Source organism: Magallana gigas, chromosome 10, assembly GCF_963853765.1.
Source record: "Magallana gigas chromosome 10, xbMagGiga1.1, whole genome shotgun sequence".
Lineage (NCBI taxonomy): Eukaryota > Metazoa > Mollusca > Bivalvia > Ostreida > Ostreidae > Magallana > Magallana gigas.
The window spans coordinates 19841509-19860021 of NC_088862.1; the positions used below are offsets into that span (position 1 = coordinate 19841509).

The 18513-nt window shown below is 32.8% G+C and overlaps 1 protein-coding gene and 1 long non-coding RNA gene across 9 annotated transcripts; both read left to right on the forward strand.

Moving 5' to 3' along the window:
• Positions 1 to 3976: 3976 nt before the first annotated feature.
• Positions 3977 to 10695, forward strand: LOC136272395 (uncharacterized). The gene is made up of 3 exons (XR_010710400.1): positions 3977 to 4960; positions 5337 to 6000; positions 10648 to 10695. It is a non-coding gene; the product is annotated as an uncharacterized lncRNA (long non-coding RNA).
• Positions 10696 to 11135: 440 nt separating this feature from the next.
• LOC117683521 (proteoglycan 4) lies at positions 11136 to 18513 on the forward strand. Of its 8 annotated transcripts, none has more exons than XM_066073899.1 (13): positions 11137 to 11696; positions 12311 to 12376; positions 12990 to 13055; positions 13681 to 13737; positions 14183 to 14251; positions 14373 to 14429; positions 15147 to 15212; positions 15791 to 15838; positions 17076 to 17204; positions 17292 to 17325; positions 17437 to 17610; positions 17717 to 17819; positions 18152 to 18513. In XM_066073899.1, the coding sequence occupies exons 1-13, from the start codon at positions 11604 to 11606 to the stop codon at positions 18192 to 18194; spliced, it is 1005 nt and encodes a 334-aa protein (XP_065929971.1). In that variant the 5' UTR covers positions 11137 to 11603; the 3' UTR covers positions 18195 to 18513. The 8 variants fall into 8 exon arrangements, with proteins under 8 accessions (XP_065929975.1, XP_065929976.1, XP_065929971.1 ...); XM_066073900.1 differs by having other exon boundaries at positions 15794 to 15838; XM_066073903.1 differs by lacking the exon at positions 17076 to 17204 and having other exon boundaries at positions 11136 to 11696.

Sequence of the window (18513 nt, forward strand, 5' to 3'; positions counted from 1 at the left end):
CATCATCATGATTATTTCGTGCAGTCCGTGATTTTTCTTAGGTTGCTATAGGTTTCGACCAAATCGATAAACGGGGCGTGTAGATTTTAGTCCTGTCAGTTTCTATAAAGCTATGAATTAATGAGTTTTCGTAAGATACTCGGTAGATGTAAATATTATGGTATTCACATGTACTAACACATGTAAACAGAGTTCATCACTACACCTTTTCTAAAAAAGCACCACTTGCAATATTATGTCATGATGGTTTATAAAAAGGTAGGTTATTGTCAGTACAATATTTCGAGTCGCCCCAGTTCTTGAAATTGAACCTTCGACATTGGGTATTGATCCAAGTTTGGTCATAAGCTATTGCGTTTAAGTAGTTTCGGGACGATATCTCGAGTCTTTTGTTTTCAAGATCATAAAGACTTTGGGCTGATCAAGAAAAAAAAAGGGGGGGGGGGTTCCAAGGGATTAATGGTTTTGCCCATGGGGGGTTGGGAGAGGCATATTTTTGATACTTTTACAATGCGAATCTAATGAATTTAAATTTTCCGGGGATAGGGGGTCCTGACCTCACCGAACCCCTCTGGATCAGCGCATGTAAACAATGTTAAGTAACATGAGTACAAAAATACAACTATATATAATTTTCAAAACTTTTGTTACATTATTGCTGAAAAATACCGATGGAATAAAAACTTATTTTTTAGAGGGTGCTATCAAATATTATATTGGCAGCTCTCGTGCAACTTTTCTATTTTGTGGTAATCATTAATTCTGAAATACATGTATAATAGAATACGAAATATAGAGCGGCGGAAATGGCAAAATACATACCAAAACAATACGTTACATATTTGATTCGTAGTGTAATCGCAGACAAAGACATTGGGAAATGTAAATAACGTGTGACCAACGGCATAAAGAACACACAATGATACTAAATTTACGACAAACTGTGTTCATTGTCGAATAATTGAGGATAAAATTAAAGAAAACAACGGTTTTACACAAGACATTCATAAAAGGAAATCAACATACACAATTTATTTTTATTAAAGTGAATGTCACTGATTTTTACTTTTGAATTGATTGTTTTTAAATGTCTTATTATGACAATGGGGGCTTTAACTTGTTTTAAAATGTCACATAACAAAATTTACTGAGTACAGCTGCACTATTTGTATTCTACAACGTTCAGTGCTATAAATAGCTAGGATAACTGAATAACAGATGTTTTGAACATGGAAGACGCAAATTTATTAAGGTATATTTTTGTTGCAATAAGTTATCTATGAGAAAAGCAAAATGAAAATCAAATAAACTACATGCCACAGTTTTGATCTTTGAACTATTAATGTTATTATATAATACTGTTTTATGTTTTACAGGAAAACGAATTTGCTATGTTTACCAGATTGCGTTTTATTGAAGATACTAGAATATATAGAACTTAAATTGCTACTGCAGGTAGTGAATCGAATTTGTCGTCGATTGAATGATTTGATTGTTCAGTGTTCGTCTCTATGGAGAATATTTGATTTCAAAAATCCGGCGTTAATAAATGGCGAGAAACTTAAGGGTATTTTGAAACATTCGCAAGGATTCGAACGTTTTCTTATTGGATTTTGGCGCATTGATTGTAAAATTGAAAAGTTGAATGAAATATTCCAACAAGGATTCTATGGATCTCCAAATCTATTTTGGATGGATTTAGCAAATTGTCAGTTATCGTCTCTGTCGTTTTTGCCTTTTGTTCCAAATCTGCAAATTCTCTGTCTTGCTCACTGTACAAACCTGATGGATAAAGAACTAAAATTCCTATCACAGTGCAAATATCTGGACCAAATTGATCTTTCATTTACATTCATTACAGGCAGAGGAGTCATTCAGCATATAGTGACAAATCATAATATAAACCTCACATCATTGGACATGAGAGGTACTCAAGTGTCAGTTGAGAACTGTTCCTCTATCCTAAAACGTTTTTCAGAAACTTTATTGTTTTTTTCAATAAATAGACCACAGTTTGATACGGAAAAACAGCATCTAGAAGAAATAGCAGCAAATTATTCAGATTGCTTCATTTCTTTTTGAAAAAAAAAAAAACATTTTTGTAAAGAACACTGTCGTAACTTTCAAGTCAGTTTTGATTTTTTAATTTAGTGTTCACTGCATGCGTCAAACATGTTATATAACTAATATTATATTACATAATAAACATTAAAATGTTGGGTTTTTTTTAGATTAACTGAGATTTTGTCACTGTCACTGATATAGTCCAGGAAGTAAGGGATTCAGAACGACACACTTTTTAAATGTCGTTATCTGTAATGGAAACACACTTCATATACATTACTTTACCTGCATGAGTCATTTCATTATCATTAAAGATGTGATCGGCCTTAACTCTATTAATATTCTAATCATTCAAATATAAGGGCATGTATCATGAAAGTACCTTGAAGATCTGTCTTACAAATAGAGAATTATAAGACCACATTTAGACCCCTGCTTGTTTATTACAATTTTTAGTCATTTTGTTTTCAAAATGCTCTAGTCGTTACAATTATTTTAAACGAATTCAAACATACAATCCATAAAGTACACCCTCCTTTCATCACAAACCCTGACCCAGGGGCAACAGATAGCAAATACTGACTAAACTAGGTTGTGTATTATACAGGGCATCAACGACTAATCGATAAAAATATGCCATGCCCTCTATAAAAAGCCACAAGAATAGGGTGTTTTATCCGAAAAAATCTGTAAAAGATATGTGGCGAAATCGTGTACCCATAAGAACCATGCACTTGCATTAATGTCGACATAGTTCCCAAACAATCAAGCCACTAAGCGGATATAGATAATGGGTTACCCATTCAATTCCTCTTTCTAAGATAAGATATTAAATAGAATACAATTGATAAACATTTTTTTATTAATTACTATTTAATTATGATTATTATTACGTATGAGGCCATTTTGAATTGTAATTGTAACCTGGTTCGATCGACCAATCGATCATTTGAGAGAGAGAGAGAGAGAGAGAGAGAGAGAGAGAGAGAGAGAGAGAGAATAAAGTAATTAGGATATTTTATCTATGATATTTTTTCTGACATTTGTCTCTTTCAAAGTCACATTTTTTTTTGCTGCTTTCAACATGGTACCGTCTTAATTCAGGAGACAACTTATGAACCCTTGCTAAATGTGTAGACAGCTGAAAATAATCACGAGAACAAATGTGACAAGTTAATTTTCTGCGTCGCTTGACATCGGGTTTGATCGCATCCAAAGCGTCTCCAATTTTCAAACTGCGGCCTTCCAGTATCATTTTCTGCCGTTGACCTTTTTCGCTTACTCCATGTGTAGTTATCAAATGATTTGAAAGTTTCTTTAAATATTTGTAACAAATTACACATACTCCACTACTTTCAGATATTCTGCGTTTTGGAAGTTTGTAAGTTATTTTACCGGTCTTCAATCGTCGGGAGTAAATCCATTTAATTTCGTCAAGCTCTGCATTGTTGGAACTGAGCAAACACTTCGCTGGGTTTAAAGATGAAAAATAATCCCAAAATAATTCCTCTCCGACAGATATATTAGTTGCCGCATATATCGCAATTCGGGGATTCTTTCCGTTCTCAACAACTAGAAGCCGAAATAATTTAAGATTCGGATTTTTTGCATGATTAATCAATCGTGCTATCCCAAATTCGAACTCCCTTGTTGCATCGATAAGGTACTTTTTACCTTCAACACTAAATTCAAGACAATATGAAAGTTCACCATTCTTTTCATAAGTAGCATGAAGTTCCTTTGTACTCGATCACATAATCACCTTTTTTAAACGTTTTTTTCGAAAAAACCGATCTCCCTCTCTGTGATACTTGTTTCACTAAGAAAGTTTGTTGTAAATATTCGTTGTTTTCATCTTTGAGGCCTCTTATCATAATCTCTGAAGCAGATAAATACGGAATCATTTTTACTTTAGTTTAGAGAATGTCATTTCAATGAACTGCATGGGCTGCTGACTCAAGAACGATAATTCAGCACGGCCTATCGAAAAGCAGTAAGTTGCGTGAAGACATTCTGTGTGAACTGTAGTGTATGTATTTGAAACGTAAAAACATCCTTAATCTGAAATCATGAACGGATAATATGAACTGCAATTCAGAATATAAAAAGGGAAGAGTATTAAAATTATATTATGATCTTTTGAGAGATGGAGTTAAATGTGGGATTTATTCCAAAATATCTCGATTATTGTTTCGTGAAAATATAACCGCAGGTCGATGGTTTGTGGCAAGAACAATTAAAACCTTTCTTTCGGTTGGGAAACTTTATCGTGACAAAGGCTCTGGAAGGCCTAACTTATTGTCGGCTAACCCTAACATTCAAAATATAATTGATACCAGTGTAAAGGAAAATGATGAAATAACTGCTAAAGAAATTCAACAAATTTTAGAGGATTGTGGATATACAATAAGTATAGCTACTATCAATAGAATCAGGAGAAATATCGGTTGGTCTATCAGAACCACCCGTTATTGTCAACTTATTCGAGAAACAAACAAACCAAAAAGATTACAATGGGCTCATGACAATATCAATAATAACTTTCATGATGTCATATGGACAGATGAATCATCCGTTGTCATGGAACAGTTCAAGAAACGCAGTTATCGAAAGAAAAATTTTACTCCAAAACGAAAACCAAAACCGAAGCACCCGTTAAAAGTGCACGTATGGGCAGGCATAAGTCGACGTGGTAAAACACACGTGTGTATCTTCAATGGCATAATGAACGCAGATTTGTATGTTGACATTCTCGCAAAAACACTTATTCCTTTTATCAAAGAAAAATTCCCGAATGCTCATCGTTTTATGCAAGACAATGATCCAAAACACACATCTAGAACAGCAAAAATGTTCATGGAAGAAAACAACATAAATTGGTGGAAAACTCCTGCAGGTTAGATCACATTTACAACTACATTTGTTCAGTGATATAAGTCAAGTGAGTTGAGTTTACTTTTGTCCCACTAAAGACTTTTTTTTTTTAAGGAGGAGGAGGAGGCATTAAACTCGCATATTTAACACATTCCTAAAATTAGTCCGGTTTTATATTAAGAAATTTAAAATATGAAGGGCAATTTCAAAGAGAATATATTTCGTTCCAATGCAAATTTAAGTTTCAAATTGCATATATCCTATTTCATTCTACTGTTATGCCACGTTAAACAGTACTTAACAATACTTATTTAAAACAAATATTCTATTTTCCTAATTAGAGAGGACAATTTTTTTTTTACTTCTAACCTCTCTCTCTCTCATTCTTTTTTTTTCAGAAAGTCCAGATTTAAATCCAATTGAAAATTTGTGGCATGAAATGAAGGAATACATTCGCAAGTATATTAAGCCAACAAAAGAAGAAGAATTGATTCAAGGAATTTTAAAATTCTGGGAGACAGTTACAGTGGAGAAATGTAACAGATATATAGATCATTTGAAAACAGTTATACCAGAGGTGATTAAAGTGAATGGGCAGGCAACAGGATACTAATCCCGCCCACCGACCAAGTATAAAGTAAGAAACTGTTGTTTGACACTTTCACCAATTTCGATTATTCCGCTAACAGCTTATTTAGTTAGTTTGAACGCAAGAATGACAAAGAACGGGAAAAAGATCCCCTATGCACTCCTGAAATGGACAGGAAACAATTCCAATTCGTATGATGATAAAGAACACTGGGTACCGAAATTCAAATTACTTGATAAAAACCCAGAAGTTGGAAGAATAGTGAAAATTAAATGGTACGGAAAATTTTTATTAGAGAGGACAATTTTACAAAGGCTGATTTAAAATCACGTGTGAAAATGAATAAAATTAGCAAGACTTCCAAATCAGTGCAAAGCAAAAACAAAGAAGATAAAGATGAAAGGAAGAAAACTTGTCCAAAGAAAACCGAGTCTGCAAATTCCATGAAAAAAGTGAAAAAGGAAAGTGGAAAGGTAAGTTTTTAAATGAATTTACATAAAAAGTTACATTCTGGGCAATGGGAGCTACATGTAGCATTATCAACACATGCAATCCTGATTAAATTATGGTAGAACGTTGGAACGGTGGGGGATTGGGGATTGGGGGTTGGCGTCATTGCACCTTAGTCTACCATAGGAAAAGTAGTAATTGATATTGGATTGCTAACACACAGAAAAAAGTAAAGAAATATTCACATTGTTGGGAATATTAGTTCAGTTCTGTTAAATTTGCAGAGGCGTGGACCCCCATTTTACTCAATTAATAGGACAATTTCATTTACCTTGAATAGTTGTCATGATAAATATATACGCAAACATTTCAGCTGGTTAAACAATATCAGTGTATATAATAATTATATTCACCATTTAGTTTCCAAAACATTCGACTTAAAGTAAATATCTTGTTTACAAATGACACAACATATAATAGATTTGAAACAACTCCCCCTCATTTAGTAAAACAGGATAGCTTTTACTTCGCGCCATAATGTCACATCCATAATCTTATGCCGTAAACGTTTGATAAATTATCATATAATTGCCTGACGTTGTGACGTCAGTCATATTTCAGGTTTGACAGTTGCATTCTCCGAAACAGTGCTGGCAGTGGGAGCTCGCAATATCAAAATTTTTATAAAAAGGATAAACCGATGCATGTTAAATGTGGCAACACGTACATTCACAATTAATGAAAATGTTATATGAGATGTAAAATGCAACCGTGGGCAAGCGTTTTCAAGTAGAAAAGGAGATTAACCTTGCATGCGTGTAGTCCATGAGTTATAAATAGATATTAAGCTATGTGTTTACACGGTGGAAAGGAGAGAGGGGTGTCATCTCAACAAATTGTTACCTTTTGTTTACTACGGTAGAATTTAAGCAATGATTGGATTATCATTATCAACAAAAAATCTCTAGTCTGGATTAAAATACACATAAATTTATATAGCTGGAATATTTACTGGTGGGACCAAATCGCTAAAGCGGGGCGTACCCCGATTTTGATTCAATTGGGCGATTTCATTCATCTTAAAAAGGGTATAATTCGCGTGTCTCACTTCATGTACATTAAATAATTATTAGTAATCAAGTGTGTATGTTTATTCGAATATATTTCTTCTAAATCATTCTGTCTAAAGTGTAATATTTATCGTTGTTACAAAACAAATGTCAAACATTTCATTTGACCCCCTTTCCATGGATCAATGGAAACATCGGAAATCTGCGTGAAAGGTCAGCAGGACTTCGCGCCATAGTTGAGTTAACATACCTTGGATCGAACAACTTTGGTTAAAAATATACAAATAAATGTGCATGCGCTCATGTGTTGTTTCATATATCCTTAAATTAGAACTAATGAACTTTATTATCATTAAGAATTTGACAGTCACATTGTCAAATAAATAGCAATATCGGCATCGGAAAATGACGTAAAATACGCCATCATTGAAAATTTAGTTACGAAGATTTTACACAAACGCATTATTTGAATGTTGTGCATTTGATTGTGAATTAGTGAAAATGCACCCTCTACCTAAAATAATTAGAAAGAAGTAAGGTTTGAAATAAAATTTGATTAAAATAAGTCTTAGAAATTTGAACAATTAATGCCAAAGTCATTTTTGCTCCATATATTCATTTCACCATGGATCGGACACAAATTAACCATGCATCGGACAGTTTTCAATGCATGATTTTTTTCTAATAATTAACATGTTAGGTGCCCATTCCTTGTGATATACTTTAAATGTATAGTAAAATAAAAATTTCAAAAATAATTGATACAAACATTTTCCTCAGACCACTTAAAATTCGAGTTTTATGGATATACTGCCTTTTTAATCCAAAGTTCCTATAGGTGCTGGCACGATAAAGAACCCTCGTGATAAATATTCCTTCAAAACATTAGTTTAAATTCCTGACTGTAGATTCGAGGATTTACATTAAAAGAAATCTGAATAGCAATTGAATAAATTTATTTTTCCGAACCTCTGTATTTGCGCATTAAAACCAGAATATTTTGTTATTTTTAATTTTAATCTCTACTGTATAGTAGTCCGATACTTGGTAAATATTGTCCGATCCTAACCCTAACGTTCAACACTTCATTAATTTGCTTTATTTTCTACGTTTTTAACAATTTTAACATTTTTTCTCCAATAATAAAGCAAGGGGAAAACCTGTAACTTTTAAAACAAGTTTTTTTTTTTATATTTGGACTATAATTGATGCGTAATCAAAGAGAAAAATCCAAGGGTGTCCGATACATGGTGAAATCACCCCTAATGTCGCATTCATAATTTTTACCCCCTCAGAGCACACCGTGGGTACAAATGCAGCATTGTTTGAAAACAATAATTTCCACATGTAAATGTACTAGATCGACGAAAAATACTGAAATTATATCTTAAATCTGCCCGTTCCGCTTATGAATTTATAAACAGCAGCGAAAATTAAAATTCATTTCTAATAAAATAGATACATGCTTCCAGTAAATGATTTTGTTTAGTCAGGCAAGCTTTTTGGAAAGCTATTACTTGTGATACTATTAAGGAACATATATCCCCTGTACACTTATGCATTTAGCCAAAATTATGATTTATTTTATTGGTATTATGTAATGCTTATATACAATTTTCTTATATTCTTTTACAGGATTTGGTCGAATGAAAATGTTTAATTCAAACATTTTTTTGTTTTTGATATGACCATATTTTATTAAAAAAGGATCGAGAACCATTAAGTTCTTGCAAATATTTCTGTCCCCGTTCCATACATATAACCATGAATCGTGTAAACTTAAAATAGAGTATACAAAAATTATATACATGGCACTCGCATTTTTGTCTAAAATAGAAGTTTTAGAATTTATAATATAGCAAGCATTCTGAGAGTATTAGTATTGCATAAGCAATACGCGTCCCCTACCGGTTCATTTAACCTCTTTAATTGAGAATGCCAAAATGTTGAGACCATGTATATTAAATATAGGATATACGCCAAGTCCATTCAGTATTCGCTGGTAGAAATTTGTGAAAGCAATGCACTGTTATGCACAATATCGTCTTCTGTACCCCAAACCGAACAGTTGAATTTAACAGCCCAAACTCGATGACGAATTCGATTGTAATAATACCCCCCCCAAAAAAGCCCAAAACTGCCGATAAAATATACAACATAGTGCTTGACACAATTTTTATACCAAACTTATATATTTATTAGAAATGATAAAAGCAATGATACAAGTGATACAATTAATGCACGATAATATTACTGACTTCATACCAGCCTCATTATTCACTATACACAGAACCCGATAACGAACCTGATGATTAAAACAATCAGAATGTAAAAAAATAATTTTTCTCAAATATATGTCCACCAGACGCAAAAAAGTGTAAACTTATCTGTAGTTTGACATTTCGAAGCTGTTCAGCAAGTTCCATGTTACCTGAGCAACAATAGACAGAATGAAATCAACTTTATGAAGTCATATCCAAAATATTGGGACAATGAATGAGTAAAATAGATCCCAATTTAAAAGATTTCAAAACTTTTCTACAGATGTTCTTATGTTGATCCCCTTTTGTAACTGGATGATTTCATAGTTATATCACATATTGAGCATTGCCATTCTCAAAAGCAAGAAAATATCAAATATTTACGAGGGGAGAAAATTAAAAATTATTGAAAATTTTCGTTAAATTTTCACAAATCTTATTCTCAGAAACCATTCAGCCAGGAAAGCTAAATTCAAATGTGTTCAAATCACGATCCCCGGGGGTAGCATGGGGTCACAAGGGGGGTGGGGATGACACATTTTTAGAGGAATATACATGTATAGAGAAAAATCTTTAAAAATCTACTTTAAAAAAAAGCATTTGCTTAGAAAAGCTGTAACTTTAGTGGAAGCAACTTCAGATAGTATAGATTCAAATTCGTTCAAATCAAAATCTTGAGGAGTAGGGTGGGGCCACATTGGGGATCCAATTGTACAAAGGAAAACATTTTTATTATTCACAAAAACTGTAATGTTATCACATATGGTTTACTTATTTGCAAGCATTTTGACATATTGCTGATTCTTTAAAATTGTTTAGACCCTGGCCCCTGGACGATTCTTGGGCCTCACAAGGGGTTCAGAGTTTTATGTAGGTTTATATCCCATATATAAACAGTTGTTTAGGATCTTTATTAGAACTGCAATGCTCAACGTGTGATATGACTATAAAATCATCCTGTTAGAAAAAGGACTTGATTATAAACATAACAATATCCAGGGGGAAAATAGATTTTTATTTATACAGGAACGACATGTATTATACCACATTGTCCAGATATTTTGTATTATGACTCCATTAAGCTGATCTTATCATGCCTATTGTTGCTCGTTCTTTGCATGGAATATATAAATATTAAACTACCATACAAAGACCACCATGCAAGTCCACCACCTGGTCGGTGATTTAGCAGGTTTTCCAAATCTTAGTCTCTGTTTTACATCATTTAAAGCATGAAAGAAAGCAGAAGTGATTTAAACTTAGAGTCTTAAACAAGTTTACGTAAAACCATTTTATATAATTCTTTTGTGACAATAAAAATTCTAATTACTTTTCACAGATACTAAAGATTGGTTCCGCTCCAAGCTTACCTGATTCAACCTTCATTGTAAGTGAAATTTGAAGAATAGGTAGATTAATGCATATTACCATAAGTGATGGATTGTAAGACTTTTCATTTGATGAATACTGTACCTTTGGAGAAATTTTTAAATGTTTATTGTAAAGCTGCTGCTGTGATTATATATATATATATATATTTTAATTTGTTTGTATATGACAATTTGAAATTTACCAAGCACATTTAAACAACATCGTGAATGAACACAATGTTTTCATCATTTCAGAGTACTGAGAAGTCTCCAAAGTCTCCAAAGTCTCCTACTACTAGATTCGGGAAAGAAACAAGCAAAATTAAACTTAATTTTTATATAGAACTTCTCAGAGAGCAGCTAGTACTTAATTTATGGACAATATGTTTTCCACAAATAAAAGATGCAAGTAGTTACACAAACCAAAAGTCGCATTATGCGCGGATAAAGCCGGGGGGGGGGGGGGGGGGGTTACACAACCTCCCTTCACCATTGAAATTGAAATTAAGTATCATTGAATTTTCATAGGAAAAATCCAACAAATAAGTCTTGAAGCCTCCACAACTACAGACTACAGACAGTGTACCTTTCTTCAAATCCCAACTCCCTTCTTTAATTAATTTTTCTGGATCCACCCCTTCTTCTTGCAATGTAATTTACCAAATAATGAAATAAATCATTTTCATACGTAGCTTTGCAGAATATGTTAATGAGTGAAATTTATATAATCCTTTACACCGTAATCAAACATTTTACAGAAACATAAAGAACGTCAACTTAGTACATGTTCCCCGTCTTCAAAGTCTCCAAAACTCCTTTAAAAAAAATAGATATTCTAGCAGACCCTTTTGTGCTTCATTTGTGTATTACAACAATTTGAATTGAACTAAGTACATTTAAACAACATCGTGAATGAACACACTCAATGTTTTCATCATTTCAGAGAACTGAGAAGTCTCCAAAGTCTCCAAAGTCTCCAAAGTCTCCTACTACCAGATTCGGGAAAGAAACAAGCAAAGTAAGACCTAATTTATATACAGAACTTCTTAGAGAGCAGCTAGTACTCAATTTATGGACAATATGTTTTCCACAAATAAAACATGCAAGTAGTTACACGAATCAAAAGTCGCATTATGCGCGGATAAAGCCGGGGGGGGGGGGGATTACACAACCTTCATTCATCATTAAAATTGAAATTAAGTATCATTGAATTTTCATAGGAAAAATCCAACAAATAAGTCTTGAAGCCTCCACAACTACAGACTACTGACAGTGTACCTTTCTTCAAATCCCAACTCCCTTCTTTAATTAATATTTCTGGATCCACCCCTTCTTCTTGCAATGTAATTTTACAAATAGTGAAATAAATCACTTTCATACGTAGCTTTGCAGAATATGTTAATAAGTGAAATTTATATAATCCTTTACACCGTAATCAAACATTTTACAGAAACATAAAGAACGTCAACTTAGTACATGTTCCCCGTCTTCAAAGTCTCCAAAACTCCTTTCAAAAAAAGTAGATATTCTAGCAAACACTTTTGGGCTTCATTTGTGTATTACAACAATTTGAAATTTACCAAGCACATTTAAACAACATCGTGAATGAACACAATGTTTTCATCATTTCAGAGTACTGAGAAGTCTCCAAAGTCTCCAAAGTCTCCTACTACTAGATTCGAGAAAGAAACAAGCAAAGTAAGACTTAATTTTCATACAGAACTTCTCAGAGAGCAGCTAGTACTCAATTTATGGACAGTATGTTTTCCACAAATAAAAGATGCAAGTAGTTACACGAATCAAAAGTCGCATTATGCGCGGATAAAGCGGGGGAGGGGGGGGGGGGGGTACACAACCTCCCTTCACCATTGAAATTGAAATTAAGTATCATTGAATTTTCATAGGAAAAATCCAACAAATAAGTTTTGAAGCCTCCACAACTACATACTACAGACAGTGTACCCTTCTTCAAATCCCAACTCCCTTCTTTAATTAATTTTTCTGGATCCGCCTCTTCTTCTTGCAATGTAATTTACCAAATAATGAAATAAATCATTTTCATACGTAGCTTTGCAGAATATGTTAATGAGTGAAATTTATATAATCCTTTACACCGTAATCAAACATTTTACAGAAACATAAAGAACGTCAACTTAGTACATGTTCCCCGTCTTCAAAGTCTCCAAAACTCCTTTAAAAAAAAATAGATATTCTAGCAGACACTTTTGGGCTTCATTTGTGTATTACAACAATTTGAATTACATTTAAACAACATCGTGAATGAACACACTCAATGTTTTCATCATTTCAGAGAACTGAGAAGTCTCCAAAGTCTCCAAAGTCTCCTACTACCAGATTCGGGAAAGAAACAAGCAAAGTAAGACCTAATTTATATACAGAACTTCTTAGAGAGCAGCTAGTACTCAATTTATGGACAATATGTTTTCCACAAATAAAACATGCAAGTAGTTACACGAATCAAAAGTCGCATTATGCGCGGATAAAGCCGGGGGGGGGGGGGGGGGGGGATTACACAACCTTCATTCATCATTGAAATTGAAATTAAGTATCATTGAATTTTCATAGGAAAAATCCAACAAATAAGTCTTGAAGCCTCCACAACTACAGACTACTGACAGTGTACCTTTCTTCAAATCCGAACTCCCTTCTTTAATTAATATTTCTGGATCCACCCCTTCTTCTTGCAATGTAATTTTACAAATAGTGAAATAAATCACTTTCATACGTAGCTTTGCAGAATATGTTAATGAGTGAAATTTATATAATCCTTTACACCGTAATCAAACATTTTACAGAAACATAAAGAACGTCAACTTAGTACATGTTCCCCGTCTTCAAAGTCTCCAAAACTCCTTTCAAAAAAACTAGATACTCTAGCAAACTCTTTTGGGCTTTATTTGTGTATTACAACAATTTGAATTGAATTAAGTACATTTAAACAACATCATGAATGAACACATTCAATGTTTTCATCATTTTAGAGAACTGAGAAGTCTCCAAAGTCTCCTACTACCCGATTCGGGGAAGAAACAAGCAAAGTAAGACTTAATTTTCATACAGAACTTCCAAGAGAGCAGCCGATACACAATTCATGGACATTATGTTTTCCACAAATAGAACATGCAACTAATAACACGACCCAAAAGTCGCATTATGTGCAGATAAAGGGGCGGGGGGGGGGGGGGTATTTACACAACCTACCTCCCCCATTGTAATTGACATTAAGTATCATTGAATTTTCATAGGAAAAATCCAACAAATAAGCCTTGAAGCCTCCACAACATCAGTTTACCATTCTTCAAATCCCAACTCCCTTCTTCAATTAATATTTCTAGATCCGCCCCTGCCTGCCTGCAAAATGTTATTCACCTAATAATGAAATAAATCACTTTCATACCTAGCTTTGCAGAATATATGTTTATGAGTGAAATTTATATAATCCTTTATATATAAATATATAAACCGTAATCAAACATTTTACAGGAACATAAAGAACGTCAACTTAGTACATGTACCCCGTCTTCAAAGTCTTCAAAACTCCTTTCAAAAAAGGTAGATATTCTAGCAAACACTTTTGGGCTTTATTTGTTTGTGTATTACAACAATTTGAAATTTACCAAGCACATTTAAACAACATCGTGAATGAACACACTTAATGTTTTCATCATTTCAGAGAACTGAGAAGTCTCCAAAGTCTCCTACTACTAGATTCGGGGAAGAAACAAGCAAAGTAAGACTTAATTTTCATACAGAACTTCACAGAGAGCAACTGATACTCAATTTATGGACAATATGTTTTCCACAAATAAAACATGCAACTAGTTACACGACCCAAACGTCGCATTAAGAGTTACATGTAGCTGCAGGTCTGTAGCTCTCCCGGTCTGAAAAAATTCTGATGGAAAAATTCGGAGCTACAGTGCAACTTATTGAAAAAAATGTGTATTCATTGAGCACAAAAAACGATATCGTCTTTTTACTCGCCTTTCACTGATAGCCTTTTTTAAAAACACCATCACCAGCCCCGTTAATTGAATTGATGCAATTGTTTCCATGTAAAAATTGGGACTCTCGATCTCGATATAAATTTAACAGTTAACAACTTCATTTTCCAAAGTCGGGTAGGGTGTTAAGGTGAAAGTCTGAGGCAAGTAAAGAGACGATATCAGTAGTAAATTGCATGGAGAATCTAACGGTACTAATTTTCCTCACAAAATTTGGTCGTGGCTATTTGTACTGTATTGCTCTTCTTTAAAAGAAGAGCTATATATAAAAATATAGGAAACGTTAGTAGAATAAAATAAATGGAAATTTTCTTAAGGTAGTTTATAGCTAAACAAATCATATTTTAAAACTTTATGTAGATCTGATGGTTAATTGTTTTTAACCTCCCAGCCTCTTTAAACAACATTTGCTATGAACACTATCAATATTTTCATATTTTCAGAGAATTGAGAAGTCACCAAAGTCACCGAAGTCTCCATTCACCAGATTGGGGGAGGTCACAATCAATGTAAGACTAAGATTTTAAAAAGAACTTTTTAGAGAGTAACTGCCACACAATTTATACACGTACAATATACATTTAAAAAATCCTAAACATGCAAACGTGCACTTAAGACGGAGTTTCCATAAAATAAAACTTCCATTTATAGTCATGTGGCATGGGGGTAATTGCTTTATAATTTTGAGAAGTTGTCCATAATCTCTCGAATAATTAAAACATTATTTTTAAAGAATAAATTGACTTGTATGCCGCAATTTAAAACAAAATCTGATTTGGTTTTAGATAAAACAGACTAAATTTGAGTTGCTCGTTTCACTTTTGTCGCCCCTACAGGTCCAGATTAGTAGCGTATAAAAGGAGAAAAACAGCAATTTTAACAAAAAAATGTAATAATCGAGCGCACGGATGTCATTCATTTTGTTGCAAATCGACTTTAATCAACAACAAACAAAAAATATTCGATTAAAAGGAAAGATGAATATGCAATGTCGGTTTAGGAAAATGAATAAATATATCGTTTTATATGTACATGAAATCAAGATGACTTGTATCGACATGCATATTTAATCATTATTATGTTTTAGCAGAAGAAAAAGTCACCAATACAAAAAGTAGAACCTTTGCACATTACGGTATGTAAACGATTTTATAACTAGATTCTTTCTTTAAGCTTTACACTGCTCGTAATTGGCACCGTCACACAGATGTATAGGTTTATTCCCACTTAGCCAACATTATAGTCTGTTTTTACAAGTGAATATATTTGTAATAAATTATCTGAGAATAGTTTGATGAAAACAAATAAACGATAGCCTACTATTAGTAACAAATGCAACGAAAATCTCCTACACTTATTTGGTGTAGAGATCCATCCTAAAAATAATAAAATATGATGCATAAAATTTTTAGAAAATACTGGTAATACTAAATGAAATATATATTACATACTTTTGATACTAATTGAAACATAAATATTCTTTATATCTGTTATGTTATTTATTTAAAAAAGCAGTCATTTTGCAAATAATCAGAATGAATATATAAAAATAACCATATCTAAAATTTTTTGCAAAAAATATATATCAGCAATTTTCTCCAAGATAATTACATAAAACCTTTTATATGTATAAACTTATACTGGTACATGCATGATTAAAACATTTTAGTGAACATTTATAAAATGTTTAAATTGGATGTATAATTACATAAATGAGATTGATCAGTTTTTAAAGAATATAGACTAGATAGATAAACATAATCATGGTCATTAGTTTACAGAATCAAAAGCATGGAATTATAAATTATGAGATCTGATCCCTTTGATTTCTTTACACCCGATTACACACCAGAACCGTAGCCGATGTAAAATATTCCTTTTGTAGTCTTTGTATGTTATGCATAAATTTCTTATTTTATGTGCATACTCTGTTGATTTGACCTGTTTATTGGATGTTAGTATTCTCCTGGCTTGAAAAAAGTCCGTAAATTTTGATAATTTCGTCGCAACCGAATGGGTTGTAGGGATAGGGGTGATGAAAAAGAAAAAAAGAAATATGGCGAACAGAGCCATTTACGAGCGGTGCTCCGCTTTAATACAAACGAAATCTTTATAGTACAAAAAAGAAGCTAAGGCTGCAAGGCATTTAAGTACTAGTAAATCTTGTCCTTCTTATATCTTTTACATTGTCTTTCATATATTTTCTACATAACAATTTTTGAATATTTTTGTAAAAGACTCTAATAGAAAACAAATATCAATCATCAATATCCTTCAAAGATATTAATATATATTAGTCTGCAATAAAAGTATTTTACATAGCCACGAAACCTCTATAGTGTCATCAAAAATCTCGTTTCGGTTGTTTACAGGTTAGAGATAATCATGTAAACCTTCCCACTCCAAAAACGTCTCCGATGACAGAAGAGGAATCTGCTTTTTATACTGCAGACGTTGGCGCAAGAAGAAGTCTTTTTAATACTGATTCATCAAACGCAAATGTGAGGATCAATATACATTAACAATCATCTAACTGCAACACTCCTAGCTTTTGAGCGAGTATGACAATTATTTCTTTCTTTTCACAGTTTGAAGATTCGACCATTCCTGACACAGATGAAGGTATGAATTTACATGTGTATGCAAATATGCATATTCAATCAATTTTTCAATTCTCTGGACATCTGGTTCAATGATTTATTATTTTATTTAAAAAAATGTTTCTTTCTACAGGCATTGAAGACGTTTTAAACAGCCGTAATTTCAAGATGATGGGCAACGCAGGCCCTTCTTTGATGGCAAGGTCACTTGTTAAAAGACTTTACACAGGACAAGAGCTGGATGCAGGATATTTCAGTAAAGAATTCGGAAAGAAACTAGATGAAATAAGAATGAAAAAGATCAAAGGTTTGTATTGCAAATCTACACTACGTCCTAATAAAATCTATATTTCCTTTCCTTGAGAACCACCTCCTTCAGGGTAATAGTTGTTTTTATTTTGTTTTTTTTTCAGAGACTATTCTTCGAGAATTTGATGTTCCCGGTGTACTCCACCGATCAGTCTGGAAGGAGTGCACGACCTCCATTGTTCAAATGCTTAAATATAACAGAAAAAAGTAAGCTTCTTTCTTTGAAAATTACAAAAATACGAATTTTGTGTAGATTAGAATTATAATAGTAAAAGTTTCATTTTCAAAACATTTTTTTTTTCAATCTGAAGTAAAAACAAAATATTTGATGGGATGTCATTATCATAAATGTATCAATTAAAAAATCATTTAGATGAATTAGTATCATGGTAACCCCAACGGAGCTACTCACGTTGAATTTTATTGAAAACAAGTTATGTAAAAGTGTGATATTGAATTATATAAGGACCCATTATTATATTAAATGTTCTTATGGAACATATGTAATATTTCTAATATCTATATGGTTTATTTTTCAGGACAAGATTGTGCAAATCGAGTTCATCTTTGGCAAGAGCTTAAGGAGCTGCTAACTATAATTGTTCCATCAGTTCATTTTTCCGTCTCAAAAATCATCGCCTTTTGTCGTTAGTTCTGTCCAACTGCGTAACATTTATTTACTTAAAACTTTGTGACGCAGAATAATGAATGAACTGGTAATATTATATCTACAACGATAGTTTGTGTACACCTTTTTATGCATTTCACATTACATTTCTGGCGATCATAATGCAATGTCCTGTAGTCAGAAAGATTTCTAACTACAAACAACAACAACGACAAATCAAGCTTAAGAGAGAGAGAGAGAGAGAGAGAGAGAGAGAGTGTGTGTGTGGGTGGG